Below are 21,138 nucleotides of genomic sequence, written 5' to 3'. Positions count from 1 at the left end.
ACTTTCTTTAAGGAAAAGTGTTATTCACAAAACAAACTCCAGCCGCTCGGCGGAGCCAACACAAAAAGAAAAAAGAAACCAAAATAACGCCCACTTCCTCAAAAGCCAGAGTAAGTACTGCGAGTCGACCCACTTACATGAGAAACACCCAATGGTTTACTCACCCATTGATTCAATAAAAGACATTGCCTGATTGGGACATGTAAATACTTTGCGACCGTCCTTTGTTTCTATTCTCAGTTTGGCCGGAAACATCAGAGCAAAAGTGATCTTTCGCTGATGTAAGAGTTTCTTACATTCCTTGAACCGATCGCGTTTCTCTCTTGTCGAACTCGCAAAGTCCGGGAACAAGAAAATATTATGATTCTTCCAAGAGAGCTTTCCTTTGCTCCTCACCTGGCGCAACACAAGATCTTTATCGGATGATCTCAGAAATCCGGCCAGAATCGATCGGGGCCTATCTCCCTCAGCAAATCTGTGAGCTGGGACTCTGTGCACTCGCTCGATTTCCAGCTTGTGGCCTGTTATGTTGAGCAGACTCGGGAAAAACTCGTCTAGGAATTTCACCATATCTCTGCCCTCCTCATGCTCAGGAATTCTAACAATTCGAACGTTATTCCTGCGGCTTCTATTATCAAGATCTTCAAGCTTTTCAAGGATATGTTCCAAATCAACTTTGGTCACGGGTGGATTAGCGATTAATTCCCTCTCCGAAATTTCCAAAAAATCGATTCGTCTCTCAACATCAGTCACTCTTGTAACTAGCTCAGAGAATTTTATTTCCATCGCTGTAATCGATCGACGTATTACAGCGAGATCCCCCAAGTCAGCAAGAGTCTTCGTCAGCATCACCGACATGTTGGACAACTGACACTGGATCACCTCTCCCGCCGCATCATCCAAATCGAGTCCCCTGTCTGTAGGCCTGTCGGGGCTTTCATCCTGAACATGTAAGTGTCTTTTAATGTCTCCAGAGCCCAGTCTCCAGAGCCAAGTGCGCAGAGCTCGTCGCACACACGTCTGCTTCTTGCACGGCGTCACGTGACCCATTCAAGTATTATGTGTCTTTAAAAAAAAACACTCTCAAACAGAACAGCACAGCACAGCACTGACTGCCAAGTCCATCACTGGTTACTACAGTAACACTTTCAGCAAGCCAGGATTGTTGTGGTAAAGAAAATATAATATTTTTCTTATAGTAAGGGTTTATATGCGACTAATATAAGGGACTAAATAAAAGTCCATAATGACTTTGTTGTCTTCAAGATTATTGACCTCACAAAATATTACTACTTAAATTGAACCTTGTCTAAATCCACAGTTCAACTAGACAAAACTTTAGGGGAAAATATCTAGTATATTAGTACAGACATGTCAATTCTTCTTTTAGTCGGGTGTGATAGCAAAACTTTTAATGCCTTTGCTTTACAGCCTCAGTACATGGAACTACAGCATTATCTCAATCAGAGAGCTTAAATTGCATAGGGCTTATATTTGAATGTCATCTTGCTCACCCCTTGTCAGTTATCTGGCAGCACAGAGTGTTCTGACTACATCTGATGTAAGTCATGGCACAGCTTCTTGGTCTTTTCCAGGGCTTGTTGTCGTCTGGTGCCTGGGCCTGCTTTGACGAGTTCAACCGCATTGATCTGGAAGTACTTTCAGTGGTGGCTCAGCAAATTTTAACCATCCAGAGAGGTATGTGTTTGTGTGCACATTCTTAGTTATTTTCTGCGGTGATTTAAATGTAATTAAAGGTTCAATCTGTGGAGCTACTGCACAGAAAAACTCTTTCCAATAATCCATTACATTATCATACTTAATACCCACCTAAATTAGAACATAATAATTTGAGTCCAGCTGAGGCAAGCAATAGGATGCTTATACTGTAGTTCACAAAAAAAATAAAAATAATCTGTCATCTTTTTGTCATCCTCGTGTTGTTCCAAAAAGACTTTCTTCCATGGAACACAAAAGGAGATGTTAGGCAGAATGTTAGCCTCAGTCACCATTGACTTTAATTGTATGAAAACAAGATGCAATGAAAGTGAAAGGTGACAAGCTAACATTATACCTAACATCTCCTCCTAACAAGTCATGCTGGCTTGAAACAAGATGAGGGTGAAAATAATGACAGGATTTTAATGTTCCCTTTCTATTTCAACTATCCCTTTAAATTGCAGAAATGTATTTAGTATAGGAGATTTCTTAAGTGTTGATGTATGGATACATTTTTCTTTAAAGGTATTTCTGCCCATGCTGAGATGCTGCAGTTTGAGGGAACAGAGCTGAAACTGAACCCTACCTGTGCTGTCTTTATCACCATGAACCCTGGCTATGCGGGGCGCTCTGAACTACCTGACAACCTGAAGGTATATAGAAAACCTATTACATTCAAAGAAGTGCAATGCATATGGAATACAATTTATAATTTGACCATGTCAGATTCAACCAATGACACAAATTTTTTGCCCAGCAAAAAGCCCTGAAGGTCTAATATCTTTATTGGCCTTAAAATCACTAATACAGCAGCTAAATAGCAGATTTTTCTTTTATTAAAAATTGATTCAGTTACATACAATCAAAAGTCTTTGAAAAACTTTCAAGACTCTTTGACATTCTGTTGGTAACCCAGCAGTGCTAGCCACAATGGGAATAACATTAGAAAAGTATTTGTATCACTTCACATTAGTGTTCTTGTTACAGTGTAATAAATTAAGTACTAACATTGTATCCATTAATTATAATGATTTATTATTCTTATCATGATTAATTGGTTTCAGTCTGTTTTATGTACTTTGTTGTGCCTTACTATATACACTGCTGTGGAAAAGTATTTGCCCCCATCCTGATTTCTTCTGTTTTTGTGTACATCTCATACTAAATTGTTTCAAAAATTCAAACAAAATCTAACATAAAACAAAGGCAGTCTGAGTAAACACAAAACACAGTTTTTAAATTATAATGTTATTTATTGAAGCAAAAAAGTTATCCAATATCAAATGGGCCTGTGTGAAAAAGTATTTGCTCTTAGTTACTAAATCCCCAAATCTATGAAACTGCATTCATAATGGGGTTCAGCTGGACTAGACACACCAAGGCCTGATTTCTGCCAGCCCTGTTCAATCAAATCAACACCTAAATAGAACTTTTTAGCAGCATAAAGTTGGCTAAAAGGTCTCACCCAGTAGCACACTATGCCAAAGTTGAACGAAATTCCAGTAATGATGAGGAAAAAGGTGATTGAAATACATCAGTCTGGGAATGTTACAAAGCTATTTCAAAGGTTCTGGGACTCCAAAGAACCACAGTGAGAGTCATTATCTTGAAATTGAGAAAACTTGACACAGTAGTGAACCTTCCCAGAAGTGGCCGACCGTCCAAAATTCCTCCAAGAGCACAGCAACAACTCATCCAGGAAGTCACAAAAAAGCCAAGGACAACATTCAAGGAACTGCAGGCCTCTCTCATATCAATAAAGGTCACTGTTCCACTATCAGAAAGACACTGGCCAAAAATGCCATCCATGGAAGAGTGGTGAGGTGAAAACCACTGCTAACCACAAGAACATTAAGGCTCATTTGAATTTTGCCAAAACAGACCTTGATGATCCTCAAACCTTTTGGGAGAATGTTCTGTGGACTGACGAGTCGAAAGTGGAACAGTTTGGAAGACGGGTCCCATTACATGTGGTGTAAATCAAACACAGAATTCCACAAAAAGAACATCATACCTACGGTCAAGCATGGTGGTGGTAGTGCGATGTTGTAGGGATGCTTTTCTGCTTCAGGGCCAGGGCGACTTGCAATAATTGAGGGAAACATGAATTCTGCTCTCTACCAGAAAATCCTAAAGGAGAATGTCTGGTCATCAGTCCATTTGTTGAAGCTCAAGCGCAACTGGATTATGCAGCAAGACAATGATCCAAAGTATAGGTGTAAGTCCACATCTGAATGGCTCAAAAGAATCAAAATTAAAGTTTTGGAGTGGCCTAGTCAAAGTCCTGACTTGAACCAAATTGAGATGCTGTTGCAGGACCTTAAACGGGCAGTTCATTCTCGAAAACCCTCCAATGTGGCTGAACTAAAGCTGTTCTGCAAAGAAATGTGGGCCAAAATTCCACCACAGTGTTGTGGATCTCCAGTTATCGGAAGCATTTGGTTGCAGGTGTTGCTGGAAAAGGTGGCACAACCAGCTATTAAATTTAAAGTTTTTCACATGGGTGATATACATTTACATTTATTCATTTGGCAGACGCTTTTATCCAAAGCAACTTTCAAAAGAGGAATACATTATAAGCGAATCTTCTTAAGGAGACAGTGGTACAAAAAGTGCTGTATTACAAAGTTTCACTAGCATCAGAATGTAGTTCTGGTGGGAATGTAGCTCTGCAGAAATGTAGAAATTATATAGGTGTTGGATAACTTTTTTGCTTCAATAATATAAATACATTTTTTTAAACTGGATTTTGTATTTACTCAGGTTGCCTTTGTTTTATGTTATATCTCGTTTGAAGATCTAAAATAATTTAGTATGAAAAATACACAAAAACAGAAGAAATCAGGATGGGGGCAAATAATTTCCACAGCACTGTAGTAGTTTACTAAATAGTATCTATAGTGTTTCTATATTATTCCACTATTTCTTGCTGTCACGGTTTAATTTCAATGTTTTGTTCCTGTCCTTTTAAAAAAAAAATTTGAATTACAGCAGATTGTTCATTGCACTTGTTCTATGATTGTAATGGTTTTGTAATTGTCTACTGCAGGCTCTGTTTCGAACAGTAGCCATGATGGTGCCAGACTATGCTCTGATAGCTGAGATTGTGCTGTACTCCTGTGGATTTGTCAGAGCACGACCTCTCTCAGTGAAAATTGTAGCTACGTATAGGCTGTGCTCTGAGCAGCTCTCGTCCCAGCACCACTATGATTATGGCATGAGGGCTGTCAAATCTGTTCTCACTGCCGCAGGGAACCTGAAGGTAGGCTCCGTATCCCCTTACATACCCCCTAATGCTGCGTTATTGTTGTTATACTAAGTTGTTATAAAAATACTTTGTTGTTGTTATACACCAGGGGTTGGCAACCTATGGCATGAGGGGTAGTCACTGGCATGCCAGCAATGGCAAGATAGGAATAGACTATTTTATTTATATAAATTCTGCACCTGCATTCCAATCTAAATCTTGATGTAATCCTTGCTCATGATCATGCAGCGTGTTTTCATGAGCTGAATGGGAGGCTAAACAAAAAGTTAAAATGTGACGAGACTGCAGTATACCCAACAGACTCGTGCAGCGCATGCAAGCCATTTGCATATCACGAGCAGGAAGCGCTTCACGTTCTGTTAATCACACGAGTAAACGCACCTGCTTTGCTTCGGACAGACTGCGCGGATGACAGCCTACATTCCGTGTTTCATTTGTTTCTTTTTGTTTTCAGAACAACATGTAATGCAATAAGAAAAACACCACTGTTAATCCTTGAGATTTCCAACCCAGCATACAGGTACATGCTCCTTAAACCATGGACATTCAAAATTACATTAAACGATTAAAAGAGAAAACATAAACCCACATGGTGGGGTTGAGTCTATTCAAAATGTGTTCAAAATTAAACCTGGAAATAAATCATATAAATAAAATAGTCTGCTCCTCTCTCGCTGTTGCTTGCGTACTAGTGATTAAATGATTACAGTGACATAATAGAAATATTTAAGATACCACACAATTTCATGATCAATCCTCAAATAAGCTAATTTGTGACATTAACTTTGTTAACTCATAACATATAATTTGTAATGAAAAATAAATGATTAAATTAGAAAAATGCAAAATAGAAACTAGGGGAAAATCGCATACATTTGCATGTGGTTTTTTTTTGGGGGGGGGGGGGGTTGTCGGCACAGCCATTGATCATGAAAATAAAAAAATGGCACTCCATATCAAAAAGGTTGCTGAACCCTGTTATACACATTCTTTTTTTTATGTAACCTGACAGACAGCATATTAGTTTAGACAGCATATTATTTTTTAAGTTTTGATCCTTTTAAAAAATTTTGAAAATATCTTATAGTTCTCTTATAGTTCATGAGCTTGCTGAACCTTACAGTTAAGTAAAGTGTAACTACCTAATATCACCATGAAAGATTTAAGATATTGATTTAATTGATTAAAGCTGCACTACATAACTTTGTGCTCTCTAGCGACATCTGTGGTTGAAAGTTAAAATTGCAAGCAATTTGCGGAAGAACACGTTACGTGAATCTCATGATTTCAGCTTACCTGGACATCGACTGTGTGTGATCATGACTGGGAGATATTCAGTGCCGGAGTTATAACGTGCTATTTTTATATTGATGTTATGTTATACAATAAACATTTAAAACTGAAATATTACTTGCTTTGATGAAGATAAAAAAAAAAAAAAAAAAAAACTTTATTTACATATTTTGAATGAATGAATTTTACACTTATAGCGCTTTTCTGACACTCAAAACACTTTTACATAGAGAACAGTGTATACCAGTATTACCAATATATTTTAATATGATTATTCAAGTGTTTTATCTTCTATTATGTTTGTATTGTACAACACATATCGATTTCGCGCCAAATCCTACCTGACTGCTCAAAATACAAATAATTTTTATATGTTTACTGTAGTGAATCGGGATAAGGTAAGGACAATGTTTTGAACACCTGATTGTTTATGTACTCAATCAGTAAAGGCAATTTGTTAGCGTAGTGCAGCTTTAAAGTGATAAAGTGTTCCAATTTTCTTCTTTTTTTCTGCCCTAAAAGTGTCTGGGCATCAGAGACCGTAAGTCGTAGAGATTCCAAACTTGGCAGGATGGTTCCAAATCCCCCCCACTACTCAGGAACCCTCACACACATCCGTCAGACACTAGGTGGCACTATAATAAGCACCTTTGCATTTGTGTTCATATCTCTGCATCCGTAAGGGCTAGAATCGAAATTCTTCCTTGCGTCATGGCAAATTTTTTAAGATCTGGCTATTTTTGGCTCCGCCCATTCCTTTTCTCAATATTTTGGATAGTTTTTAAATTTTCTCCCCTTTTTTTCCCCAATTTAGAATGCCCAATTCCCAGTGCGTTCTACGTCCTCGTGGTGGCGTAGTGACTCGCCTCAATCTGGGTGGCGGAGGATGAATCTCAGTTGCCTCCACATCTGAGACAGCCAACCTGCGCATCTTATCACATGGCTTGTTGAGCGCGTTACTGCGGAGACATAGCGCGTGTGGAGGCTTCACGCAATTCTCCGCGGCATCCACACACAACTCACCATGTGCCTCACCGAGAGCGAACCACATTATAGTGACCACAAGGAGGTTACCCCATGTGACTCTACCCTCCCTAGCAACCGGGCCAATTTGGTTGCTTGGGAGACCTGGCTGGAGTTACTATTTTGGACTGTTTGATAAAAATTCAAAATGAACTCTTCCTAGGCAGCACTACGTTTACCTTTACGAAAATGGTTATAACTCTTGAACGGAATGAGGTATTGTCATCAAATTTGATACACATATGGAAAGGGTTATTATGAGGAGACACCAAAAATGTTGCATTTCTACCTCTTGGTGGCGCTATAATAATTAAGAATCTAAAAATGTCAGGGGCCTGGGTAGCTCAGCAAGTAACGACGCTGACTACCACACAGAAAGGTGAAAGTTCGAATCCAGGGCGTGCTGAGTGACTCCAGTCAGGCTTCCTAAGCAACCAATTGGCCTGGTTGCTAGGGTGGGTAGAGCCACGTTGGGTTAACCTCCTTGTGGTCGCTAGAATGTTTGGTTCTCGCTCTCGGTGGGGCACGTGGTGAGTTGTGCGTGGATGCCGCGGAGAATAGCGTGAAGGCTCTAGGTCTCCGCGGTAATGCGCTCAACAAGCCACGTGATAAGATGCACAGATTGACGGTCTCAGACGCGGAGGCAACTGAGATTCATCCTTCTCCACCTGGATTGAGGCGAGTAACTACGCCACCATGAGGACTTAGAGCGCACTGGGAATTGGGCATTCATTGTGGGGAGAAAAGGGGAGAAAATCCCCAAAAATTAATAAATAAATAAAATAAAAAAAGAATCTAAAAATGTCTCTAACTATGGAACCTTTGGTCCGATCGACTTGAAATTTTGCATGCAGTGTCTTTGTCCAAGGTGCCATCAAGGTCTATGAGGACAGCCACATATCTTGAAAAACAGCTTTCAGCAGTTTTTTTTTATATAGGGTTAAATAAGACAGATCGGAATGAAACCTGGTAGGCCTATTTGTCTCTTAGCCCAAGAGGTCTATGCAAAATTTGAAAAGAATTGGTCACCAGGAGGTGCCATCTTGTTTTACATTCGTGTCACTGTGTAACAAATTTTTAATTTCTTTTTACAGTATAATCGTAAATCTCGAAACACGACTCACTTCTAAATCTTTTGTAGTCATTTTTGTATTACTTTAGTATAAATACGTGTAATTTGGATTCATATGTTGTTTTTTTCTGACTTTATGTGAACGAAAAGACACAAATTCGCCTGTTTTCTCATTGGAAAAAGGTAAATTTCAAAATATCACTGTCCTGGTCACAAAAGCAAAGTTTGTGGGGAATAATAGCCATTTTCTATACTTTTAAGCAATTAGGAAATAACCCTTACTACCCAGGAACAAAAATTGTGTTACATAGTGAAATCATTGTATATACTGCTGTTTCACAAATCTAACCATATTATAGATCTCCTCATTGTGAACATCTTTGCCTCAAGAACCATTGGTGTGAAACAAATCATTTGCTTAATATTTTATTTTAAAAAGCTACTTTTTTCAAACTAGTCCTAGGCCGTTTGCCCGATCGGAACCAAACCAGTGCAGAAAAATTCTCTGGAGTCCCAATATCAATAATTATCAAAAAAAGTTGGAACTTTCCATGCATTGTTTCAACAATATGCCAAAATGTACGGAGTGGGCGTAGCCACTTTTTCTTAAAAGGTCAAAACTCTTGAATGAGATATCATCACCAAATTTAAAACACTTATGTAGGTGGTCAGTCTGAGGACACATGAAACAATTGCCCACCTATGCCTCTTGATGGTGCTCTAACAGTCAGAAATGTAAAAAATTCCATATCTTTGTGCTTCCTAACCTTATGTTTCAGAAAATTAAGGCACTTTATCATTGTTTTAGGTGCTAACAGACTGTCTTATTAATACTTAATATTTGTTATGTATGTACTTAAAGAACCTTAAAGACTTGAACCCCATTAATCACAGCTTGCAGCTATATTTAAATTTTTGGACTGTAAAAATTTGTGGTGTTTTTCATTGCATTTCTATTCGTGGACTTTGATTTACAACATCTGTGAACTGAATTTTTAATGGTGTGATTTAAAGAATCAGCTTTAATTTTGACTTTGAATTTGAAAGCCTTTTTTTATTTAACATCTCATTTCATTTTTAGGCTATATGTATTGGTGCTGGCTGCTTCTGCTGAGCCACCATTTCTGTGTGCCCTATAAACTTGTTAAAGAAATTCTGAATGACTACCAACTGCAACTTGCTCAGTTCCTCTTCGCCTGCCACTGTTATCAGCATAGAGTTACCATGGGTCAGAGGAGTGAAACATTTTCACTTTGTCTCAATTCCCATTGCACGCTCCTTCTCCTCTCTCCCTATCTCCACATTTTGGCTGTGGATCAAAGCCAAATGAATCTGACATTGAATATAAATAGTGTTTATCAGCAGCCCAGAGAATTGCAGATCTGTGAAAAACACAAACTATTGAAACTGAGAACTAAAACCTTATGTGACCCTCAAGAATTCTGGCCACAAATCAGTGCAGCTTTCAGATTCCAGAAAACTTTTCCATCTATCACTGGTTGTCCAAACAGATTGTCCCTCCCCAAATTCACACCACTGATCGAGGCAGTGTTGTTGTTTTGGGCTGGATGGGCAGCTCAAACATAACAAGCAATGTTTTTATAGCACCACAGTGTTATACTTTTATGTGAAATCAACCTCCAACTGAAAACTTACTTAGTATGCACAAGAGAAAAAGAGAATTCTTCCTTAGGAAGATCCCCATGTGTCTCTGATTTAAAGACACTGATTTTAGGGGCACAGAGCAAGTAAACAGGGTTTAAATATCCATTAAGCTGCTGCTTTTAAACAGTGTGCTTTCTCTGGACCGTAAACACACTGTCTCATGCTTTTAATTATGTCACTGAATTGACAAATAGTTGTTCAGTTTGGTTCTGTAAATACTATGTGCATTTAAAGAAGTCATATAATATTAATGTTTCCCCTTGAGGTCCACTTATAATCTAACTAAAGTTCCCTTTCAAGTTGATAACTTTGATGCTGCGTTGGTAGCTGAGGCTGTGGGAGCTCCTCCTAGGGGTCACCACCTTGAACCCTATACCATCATGCCATTTTTATTGGCAGATGAAGCTCTGCGCTCCACCCTATGTATGCATCATAGCTGGCATATAAGCCGGAGCCCAGCACCACACCATCAGCATTTTCCTCTTTCAGGGTTGCGTAGACAGCTCTTGTGCTCTGGAACCCTAAACCAATTTCACTACACTGTTCTAATTTTTTCACAAGCAAGTAAAACCGAGCAAAATATCCCTCAGGGCATGAGTGCTGTTTTCTAAACAGTGCTTCTTGAGACTAATTACATTTACTGTGATCACATGAAACTAATGATGTATGGCTTAAGTGGCTCGCTTTTGTTCTAAAAGCTGAAGATGCACCCCTCTCCCCCCGCTAATGCTCCTCTGTGGCTCCCAAAGGATCGTATGAGTGAGACACAAGAGGATAGGATATAGAGCACGGAGATTTTAAAAGGGTTTGTTACAGGCTCAGTTCCTTGTGTGCCTCCTCTTCTCCATATCAAGTGGCTCACCCATTCAGTATGAGCGCTGTATATAGCCTGGGATGAGTCCTTACTGACACAGTGCTTGCCGAAATTGATTGTGTTGATTGTGAACACATGAAACTCAACATGCTTTGCTCTTGGCTCACTTTCGTTCTTAAAGCTGAAGGTGCTTCTCTCTCCTCTCCTCATGCTTGCTCCTCTGTGGCTCCCGAGGGACCGTTTGAGTGAGATGCGAGAGGATGGGATACAGAGTGTGGAGATTTAGGAGGGTACTTCAGTTTGTAAGGCAGCCATCTTGCGTCAACGTTGTCTGTCCTCCACCATACAGTGCGACATGCGGCAATTTTACACTCACAGGTATAATGCCTCCTATCCAAAAATGCGGTAGAGGAAGTACCTGCGTGCGAGGCACAGAACGGCTTTTACAGTATTGGATTAGATTTGTGCCAAATGTTTTGAAGATAACTTTTCAAGAAATTAATAAAAATATAAACAGAGAATTAAGAAAAACCCTCTGAAACTGAAAAAATTAAATCAAAGGCAATATTCTTAACTTAATCTTCAAATAAACAGCATCCTTTGTTAACTAAATTCTCTGCTTGCGTTAGCTGATCAGGACTTATGAATGTGCACCTAGAGTTTTCATACATGCTTTCAAAGTTTTCATTTACGCTTCTTGAGTTTTCATTTGCAATTCTGGCACAAACCTCTTTTATGGACAGGGCTAACAGAGATGGGTTCTCATTGGTTACTGAGTTTTTGAGTAACAGCTCCTTGACCTGGAAGTTAAGGTGCGTGGTGTGCGTGTAAATGTGTAAGAATCTACTAGCGGCTTCATAATTTGTTATTGTTTAGTGATATATATATTTAGGTGTTTTTATTTTTTATTTTATTTTTTTTTTATCTGTATTTATTTTCTCCTACTATTTGTTGTGATAAGCTTTCAGGAGCGGCACGGATTAATGCCATCACTGTTACTACATGCTTTATTGCCACATTGTTAGCGCATGTAGTTAAACCATCACAATTCCCACTGGGAATTGTTGTAGCCCTTTCAGGGTATACCACTGCATATGTATTCATGTTTTTGTTGACAAAAATTGTTAAACACTGCTTCAAATGTGGCTTTTACAAAACCAGCTGAATGATTGATTTTAAAGTTTGAATTAATTTAACTTGGTTAAAATTGTTATGGAAATCAAATCACTTTAAAAAACTACATCATGTAAACTACACCATATACAGTTACACCAACACTGCAGTTGTGAATTTACAAGATGATATACAAGATTTACAGAATACACAATACACTCACTGAAAAATATGTACACGTAATGCACAATATCCATATTACATAATACACCCTGTACACAATGTACATGAAATAATAACTGTTTTTTAATTTGTTTCACCATTTAGAATTTAACATTCATGAGGACGCCCATGCATTAGTATGTTTTACTGTCTACAATTGAAGTAATCTGGACAAACCATTATATCATTTAAAATGTCTAAGCCTCAAACATCAAACAATCAGACACAAATATTATCCATCCATACATCGTTAATGTGAGTGTGTTAACCGATCTAAACACTTATTTTTGTGAATCATTGTTAATGATTGTTACATATTAAAAATATAATAAGCATTCACATATTTTCAATACAGAGTACAAAGTTTGTAGCAACCAGTGCTAGGCACCATACTACAGGCCAGGGCTCCCCCAGTGAGATGGCTGTATGCCCTAAAATGGCCATTTTTTGCCAATTGGTGTTACTCCTGAGGTGAGGACCTGACGCATTGCCCTGTGCAGACAATACTCTCCTTCCTGCAAGAGCATTTGGATGCAGGACTCAGTCCATTCACGCTCAAGGTTTATGTCGCTGCCATAGCGGCCACTCGTGACCTCATGAGGGCTGGTCTGTATGCAAACACCCACTGGTCAGTAAATTTTTGTGTGGTGTGAGATGGCTGAGACCCTTTTGCCCTGCACCTGTCCCGGTCTGGGACTTAGCGCTGGTGTTAAAAGAGCTTACAGGTTCAAGTCACTAGAGGCGGTAAGCTCACGCATACTCTCTTTAAAGACTGTGCTGCTACTCGCTTTGGTATCAGTCAAACGTGTAGGGGACCTTCAGGCCTTTTCGATCAGTGACTCTTGTTTAGAGTTCGGACCAGTCCTGTCAAAGGCCATTCTCAAGCCCAGAGAGGGTTATGTGCCCAAAGTTTAGGGCTTATGTTGTTAACCTGCAGGGCTTCTTTCATCCTCCCTTTGAGTCGGACGAGGCTACGAGACTACACATGCTCTGCCCTGTAAGGGCATTACACATGTACATTGACCAAACAAGTCAATTTAGGGTGTCTGAATAACTCTTTGTTTGCTTTGGAGGCTGCTCACAGGAGCTGGCCATCTCCAAGCAAAGACTTTTCCACTGGGTTGTAGATGCCAGTGTGCTCGCTTATGATTTGCAAGGCATACAGTGTTCCACGGTGTTAAAGCTCATTCCACCAGGAGTATGTCACTAGAAGACATATGTCTGGCTGCAAGTTGGGCTTCCCCTAACACCAGTGGTGTGGTAGTGGCTGAAGAGGTTGGCATAAATAAAATAAATACAAATATAATAATATAAAACATGCACCCGGTCTCTAAAATTCATATATTTACATTTATATACAGTACATATGTAAAATGAGCAAGATATATATATATATATATATATATATATATATATATATGGCTGTTGTAATTATAGTCCCACATGAACTTACAAAATGTATATCAGGGTAAGTTTCTTGCTAGCATGGTGTACAGTACACTACTAAGAACCATGGTATGGTAACTTAATGTTTTATATATATATATATATATATATATATATATATATATATATATATATATATATATATATATATATATTTACATTTTAAATATATACAGGTGCATCTCAATAAATTAGAATGTCGTGGAAAAGTTCATTTATTTCAGTAATTCAACTCAAATTGTGAAACTCGTGTATTAAATAAATTCAGTGCACACAGACTGAAGTAGTTTAAGTCTTTGGTTCTTTTAATTGTGATGATTTTGGCTCACATTTAACAAAAACCCACCAATTCACTATCTCAAAAAATTAGAATACATCATAAGACCAATAAAAAAAACATTTTTAGTGAATTGTTGGCCTTCTGGAAAGTATGTTCATTTACTGTATATGTACTCAATACTTGGTAGGGGCTCCTTTTGCTTTAATTACTGCCTCAGTTCGGCGTGGCATGGAGGTGATCAGTTTGTGGCACTGCTGAGGTGGTATGGAAGCCCAGGTTTCTTTGACAGTGCATTTTTTGGTCTCTTGTTTCTCATTTTCCTCTTGACAATACCCCATAGATTCTCTATGGGGTTCAGGTCTGGTGAGTTTACTGGCCAGTCAAGCACACCAACACCATGGTCATTTAACCAACTTTTGGTGCTTTTGGCAGTGTGGGCAGGTGCCAAATCCTGCTGGAAAATGAAATCAGCATCTTTAAAAAGCTGGTCAGCAGAAGGAAGCATGAAGTGTTCCAAAATGTCTTGGTAAACGGGTGCAGTGACTTTGGTTTTCAAAAAACACAATGGACCAACACCAGCAGATGACATTGCACCCCAAATCATCACAGACTGTGGAAACTTAACACTGGACTTCAAGCAACTTGGGCTATGAGCTTCTCCACCCTTCCTCCAGACTCTAGGACCTTGGTTTCCAAATGAAATACAAAACTTGCTCTCATCTGAAAAGAGGACTTTGGACCACTGGGCAACAGTCCAGTTCTTCTTCTCCTTAGCCCAGGTAAGACGCCTCTGATGTTGTCTGTGGTTCAGGAGTGGCTTAACAAGAGGAATATGACAACTGTAGCCAAATTCCTTGACACGTCTGTGTGTGGTGGCTCTTGATGCCTTGACCCCAGCCTCAGTCCATTCCTTGTGAAGTTCACCCAAATTCTTGAATCGATTTTGCTTGACAATCCTCATAAGGCTGTGGTTCTCTCGGTTGTGCATCTTTTTCTTCCACACTTTTTCCTTCCACTCAACTTTCTGTTAACATGCTTGGATACAGCACTCTGTGAACAGCCAGCTTGAATGTTTGTGGCTTACCCTCCTTGTGAAGGGTGTCAATGATTGTCTTCTGGACAACTGTCAGATCAGCAGTCTTCCCCATGATTGTGTAGCCTAGTGAACCAAACTGAGAGACCATTTTGAAGGCTCAGGAAACCTTTGCAGGTGTTTTGAGTTGATTATCTGATTGGCATGTCACCATATTCTAATTTTTTGAGATAGTGAATTGGTGGGTTTTTGTTAAATGTGAGCCAAAATCATCATAATTAAAAGAACCAAAGACTTAAACTACTTCAGTCTGTGCATTGAATTTATTTAATACACGAGTTTCACAATTTGAGTTGAATTACTGAAATAAATGAACTTTTCCATGACATTCTAATTTGAGATGCACCTGTATATAAAAATGTAATTAGGCTATTATGAAAATGTTTAATACTTTATAATAACTCAACTGATGTTCACATTAACACGTTATCTTGTATTACCATATGTAGCGTACATAAGAATGAATGGTTATTTGTTTTATTTGTGTACTATAATGTGCTTTTCTGTGTATAGTGAAATTGTTTTCCTACTTAGAAATATAAATTGAAATGATTTGCTATCACGAGAAAAAGGCACCACCGACAGCAGTAAAAGACAATAATATGCAGTATTTTCACTGTTTAATTACATAAGTTAAATTTAAATGTATAAGTATATATTTACGTTTAGCAGGGAATAAATTACAGTGCAAATTATGGTTATTGCAGGGATGCTTGTGTATCAGCATTAGACGCTGGAAATGTCCCATCCCTTACTAAAACGGAAAAAAATGATTGATTAGCAAATATCCAACCATGTCTGAAATGAACGTTCTGATTGGTGGATCAGCTTAGTCAGCTGTCTTGCCCATGCCATCAGTTGCATTTCGCCTCCCACAGCTCTGTGCACGTTTAGAGAGAATCTCTGTTCACATAAAAAAAAAAAAAAACCACACAGTTCACTCAGCGGCACTGCTTCATTGCGTTTCTAAAGCCTACTTGTTGTTCTGGCGGCCATACATATAATCACTTATGTTTGGTGGGCATATGCAAAATCCTAAGAAAGATAGGTGGGCATACGGCGTATGCCTGCGTATGCCTTAGACTTCACCACTGCCTAACACCTTTACCAGGTTTTATAACCTGCATGTATCTTCCCTCTCTTCCCAGATTTTCACAGAGGAAGTGGGTTGATTATCCAATTATTACTGAACAGTTGGTTAGTGTTGTTGTATTGGATGATAGATCAAAAATCTGTATTCTCACTATTACCAGTGGTTTGAATAAGAGCAATGTTTTACTACCCTGTTGGCTAGTGTCATAGTACCAAAGAACACCCCTAGGAGGAGCTCCCACAGCATCAGATACTGATACAGCATCTAATGTTTTCTGCTCCAAAAACAGTCATATTTCTTTTTTCATGACCATACTCTATCTCTGACACTTAAAATTAAATGGGTTGTTTCTTTCTACTGTGCCTTTAATACTTCGTAAATGCTTTCCTCATATGTGGAATGAGAAACTGCAATTTGGTACACTTACTCACAAGCGCAGGTTTGCTTCAAGAACATCCTTCAATATCAATAATCCTTCAACAATAGCCTCTTTTCAAAGTTCGAATTACATTGTGACAGGTTCACAAAACAATCGATTTATTTTGCTGCAGTATGTACTTGGCTATAGTTACTCTTAATATTTCCTGTTAGTTGTGGGTATAGTGTAACAATAATGAACCTGTAATATAAAAGTCACAAAAAGCAAATCTCTCACAACTGAAATAGGCATAGGAAAAATGGAAAAAGACATTGACCTTGACAGCTCCTGCTTGCTTTTCTCGTTTTTCCAAATTTGAATAGCACCTGCTTGTGTCATCTGTGCTGTTCTAAGAAATGAATATGTCTGTGTCATTTTCACAGCAATCTTTGCACCATCACACTCGAGACCGCACTCTTTTGCCATCTTGAAATTACTTCTTGAGACAGAGGCACGCTGTAAACCCCTCGGGTCTGAGTTGCAAATGACTGTGATTGTAAAAAATGAACAAAGACAATGTGCCTGAATGCCATTCTCCCTCTGGAGACTACAAAAAGTGGTAGCACAAGCAAATCTGTTATTGAGTGTCAAACCTTTTTCTCTCCCTGTGTTTAACATGTCACAGCTGAGGTTTCCAGAAGAGAATGAGGATGTTCTTTTGCTGAGATCTATTATTGATGTTAACCTTCCAAAATTTCTGGCTCATGATCTCCCGTTATTTGAGGTACAACACCATCCACAACACATCTGGGTCACACATCAATATATTCTTCATATTACCAAAAATTATACATTCATCAGTATATAAATCGGCAACAAAGCATATGCAAATATCAAATAATTATTATTTATCTGTTCATTTAGTGGTTTTCCATAATCACTGATTTCCCAATCATTGTGAATCTGTCTAGGGCATCACCTCTGATCTATTCCCTGGGATCAAGCTACCAAAACCAGATTACAGTGTGCTGCTTGATGCTATTAAGGAAAACAGTGCTAATATGAACCTGCAGGTCACTGATTTTTTTGCGGAGAAGATCCTACAGATCTATGAAATGATGATTGTGCGCCATGGCTTCATGTTGGTGGGAGAGCCCTTTGGTGGAAAGACTTCCGCCTACCGTGTGCTTGCCGCAGCCCTGCAAGACATCTGTCAAAAGGTGCTGTAATTAGACAACTGTTCACAAAAACTACTGCTATGTTAGTAGTACCACATTTGCAGACAATGAAAGGTTATCTGTATGTTGAGGTCATTAAAGAGTGGACTTTGAGTTTAAGTCAGATAGTCACAGTAGGACTAGAATTCTATCTCCATACAACATATACATTACATATGATAGGGTTTCAAACTTTTGTCATTTTATCCTATTTATTGAATGATTTTGAGTATGTTTTTTCTTCAATTCCAAGTGGATATGAATTTGTATCAAAATAGCACAATAGAAACTATTCTTGCACATTCACACATTTCATACTGGGACAAATGTCTATGAACTAGGCTTTACTGTATGCTTAAAATTTAGTTTTTTAATTTCACAATAGAAAAGAAAATGCTTAAACTGTCTGTAAAATATGTTTTTATAGAAAGTATATCTGATTTAATGTGCGTTTAGAGATGACACATTTAGTGAAGGAACTGTCATAAATCACTGCATTAAACCATACTCATGCACATGCTAATATAAAAAAATGGAAAACAATCCTTTGAAAAAAATGTGGATAAAAATGTTAAATCAGAACTTAATGTTTACCATTAAATATGAATAACAAAAGTGTTTTAAATACAGGGACTGATGGATGAGAAGAGGGTTCAGATAACTGTGATCAACCCAAAGTCTATCACCATGGGCCAGCTTTATGGTCAGTTTGATCCTGTGTCCCATGAGTGGTCAGATGGCATCCTGGCTGTCAGCTATAGGGCATTTGCCACTTCCCAGGTACAGTTACATCCATCCATCCATCCATCATCCATCAATTGATTGTGCATATTGTACAAACCATGTTTGTTTAGTAACAGGAATAGCTCACTCCAAAATGAAAATTCAGTCATCATTTACTGACCCTCTTGTTTTTCCATGTGAATTTCTTCTGTGGAACACAAGAATTTGATATTAGGCAGAAGGTAACATTCTGCGTACCATCTACCTTTGTGTTCCACTGAAGAAAGAATCCATATGGGTTTGGAACAATATGAGGGTGAGCAAATGATTGAGAGTGTTTAATTTTTGAGTGAACTATCCTTTTAAGTTTTACACCATAGGTGGAGGGTGAACAAACCATGGGGTAAAGGTCAAAGTATAATTTGGTTTTTTATGCTCTGGATTGTACCGTGAACAGTATGCTTGACACAAATTTCATAATCAGCACACTCTACACGGACTGTCTGACCAGATTTTCTCGACACACAGACAGTCCTCATCTGTGTGCATTGTCGCTGCATGCGCATAAATAAAATTCAATAAATACATTCAATAAAAACAGAAGATGTAAATAGGAAAAATTCTCAAAATGCTACCGTACAACATTCACACTACATACAAAACACTCCAGATTAATAATTGGGTCATTGTTATTACATCAGTAATACTGATAATTGTTTTAGCGACTTATGATTAGACCAAGCATATATGCGTAATTTGTTTTGTTTCATCATGTAAGGGACTCGACATGAAGGCAAAAGGTAGAATCCATATGCAAGAAGTTTATTATAATCAGCAAACAAATCCAAGACACAAGGCAGAGACGTAATCATTGAAGCAGGCAATGTTATCGTTACACAGGTAATCAGTCCAACCAGGCAAACAGAGCAAAACAGTAATCCAATATCAGTAAATCCGTAAAGCAGGCACAATGGTCATAACAAGTAGGCAGTAATCAGGCAATGAGAATGACGCTTGGTAAGGCAGTGAAACTGGCAATACTTTGCAAAGTCACAATGGAAGAGCATGGCTATTTATATGGTTCAAACAGGAAGTAACCATAGAGGAAACGGTACAGTGTCAGTATTTGGGAGAGGGCTCCCTCTGGTGGTCGGCTGAAGGGATACCAGCCTCATTCGTTACAGAAGCCCCCCCCCCAACCTCTACGAACAACTCCCGGTGTTCTTCTTCTGGGTCGTCCCCTTGGTCGTGGTGCAGGACAATTCGGGTGCGCTCGGTGGAAGTCATAGATCAATGATGGGTCCAGAATGTCCTTGGCGGCTACCCAAGATCTCTCCTCTGGTCCATAACCTTCCCAGTCCACCAGGTACTGCATCTGGCCCCCTCAATGACGTGAGTCTATGATCTCTCTGACCATGTAAGCAGGTGATCCGTCTATCTCCAATGGAGGAGACTCAGGATCCGTGGTTCCGGGGTCAGATGTCGGGTGGACAGGTTTCAACAAATGACACATGTAAGGAAAGAGAGATGCGGTAGTTAGCAGGTAGCTCCAGTCGGTAAGTTACAGGATTGATTTGTCTTACAATTCTGAATGGACCAACATACCTGGGGCTGAGTTTCCTGCAGGGTAGTCGCAACATGAGGTCTCGTGTAGATAGCCAGACTCTCTGGCCAGGTTGATAGTCGGGGCGGGGATGCCTCCGATCAGCTTGGATCTGTTGGGCCCGGACGGCCCGCTGCAATCTGACGTGCGCACTGTCCCACACTTGCTCGCTCCGCCTGACCCAATCATCCACCGCTGGCACCATAGAGGGTTCACCCGACCAAGGGAACATAGGAGGTTGGTAGCCCAGCATGCATTGGAAGGGAGCGAGTCCAGTAGATGAGTGCGTGAGGGAGTTCTGGGTGTATTCTTCCTCCCATGAGAGGAAGTCACTCCACCTCTGTTGTTCTCGACTGCAGTAAGACCTGAGGTATCTGCCGATTTCCTGGTTTAGTCTCTCCACCTGTCCGTTTGCCTGAGGATGATAACCAGACGTGAGGCTGACGTTGATGTCCAGCTGTTTACAGAAAGCCTGCCAGACTCTGGAAGTGAACTGTGGTCCCCGGTCAGACACTATGTTTTCTGGCAGACCACAGATCCTGAAAACTTGGTGGAACAGAGCGTTAGCGGTTTCCATGGCAGTGGGTAGACCTTTCATGGGGATTAGACTGCATGACTTAGAGAAATGATCAATGATAACAAAGATGGTGGTATACCCATTGGAGTTTGGCAGATTGGTAATGAAGTCGACGGACAGGTGGGACCAGGGTCTCTGAGGGATAGGCAGTGGCTGTAGCAGGCTGGCTGGCAGTTCTCTGGGGGTTTTAGACTTTGCACAAACTTGAAATGCTTTAATGTATGCAGTGACATCATTAATGATTGAAGGCCACCAAAATGGGTTACGTACCAGGCCTATTGTTTTCTGGATGCCAGGGTGTCCAGTGCTGAGGGAGGTATGGATCCATTGGATTGTTCTTTGGCGTAGCATGCGTGGTACATACTGTTTTGTTGGAGGGCATTCAGGTGGTGCAGGGTCTGTTTGTTGGGCTCTTTGGATCTCTTCCATGATGTCCCAGCTTATGGGTGTGATGACAGAAGATGGTGGTATAGATTCATTTTGAGGTATGTTGTGAAGGGGATCAGTTCTTACTGTCAGGGCGGTAGGTGGCTGTGAATTGGTACCTTGTGAAGAGTGA

General features: G+C 39.5%; 1 protein-coding gene across 1 annotated transcript in view; it reads left to right on the top strand.

Annotated features, from left to right (window-relative positions):
• dnah7 (dynein, axonemal, heavy chain 7) overlaps nucleotides 1-21,138 on the top strand; it is a 135,273-nt gene that overhangs the window by 39,245 nt on the left and 74,890 nt on the right. Inside the window, exons 26-31 of the mRNA XM_051709515.1 lie at nucleotides 1,596-1,698; nucleotides 2,245-2,372; nucleotides 4,769-4,981; nucleotides 17,145-17,243; nucleotides 17,431-17,679; nucleotides 18,307-18,456. Of these exons, the coding sequence (XP_051565475.1) occupies nucleotides 1,596-1,698; nucleotides 2,245-2,372; nucleotides 4,769-4,981; nucleotides 17,145-17,243; nucleotides 17,431-17,679; nucleotides 18,307-18,456 (942 nt within the window). The remainder of the gene's footprint in view (nucleotides 1-1,595; nucleotides 1,699-2,244; nucleotides 2,373-4,768; nucleotides 4,982-17,144; nucleotides 17,244-17,430; nucleotides 17,680-18,306; nucleotides 18,457-21,138) is intronic.

Source organism: Myxocyprinus asiaticus, chromosome 10, assembly GCF_019703515.2.
Source record: "Myxocyprinus asiaticus isolate MX2 ecotype Aquarium Trade chromosome 10, UBuf_Myxa_2, whole genome shotgun sequence".
Taxonomy (NCBI): Eukaryota; Metazoa; Chordata; class Actinopteri; order Cypriniformes; family Catostomidae; genus Myxocyprinus; species Myxocyprinus asiaticus.
The sequence above is the reverse complement of the archived record's forward strand: the minus strand, read 5'-3'. Positions and strand labels throughout refer to the sequence as shown.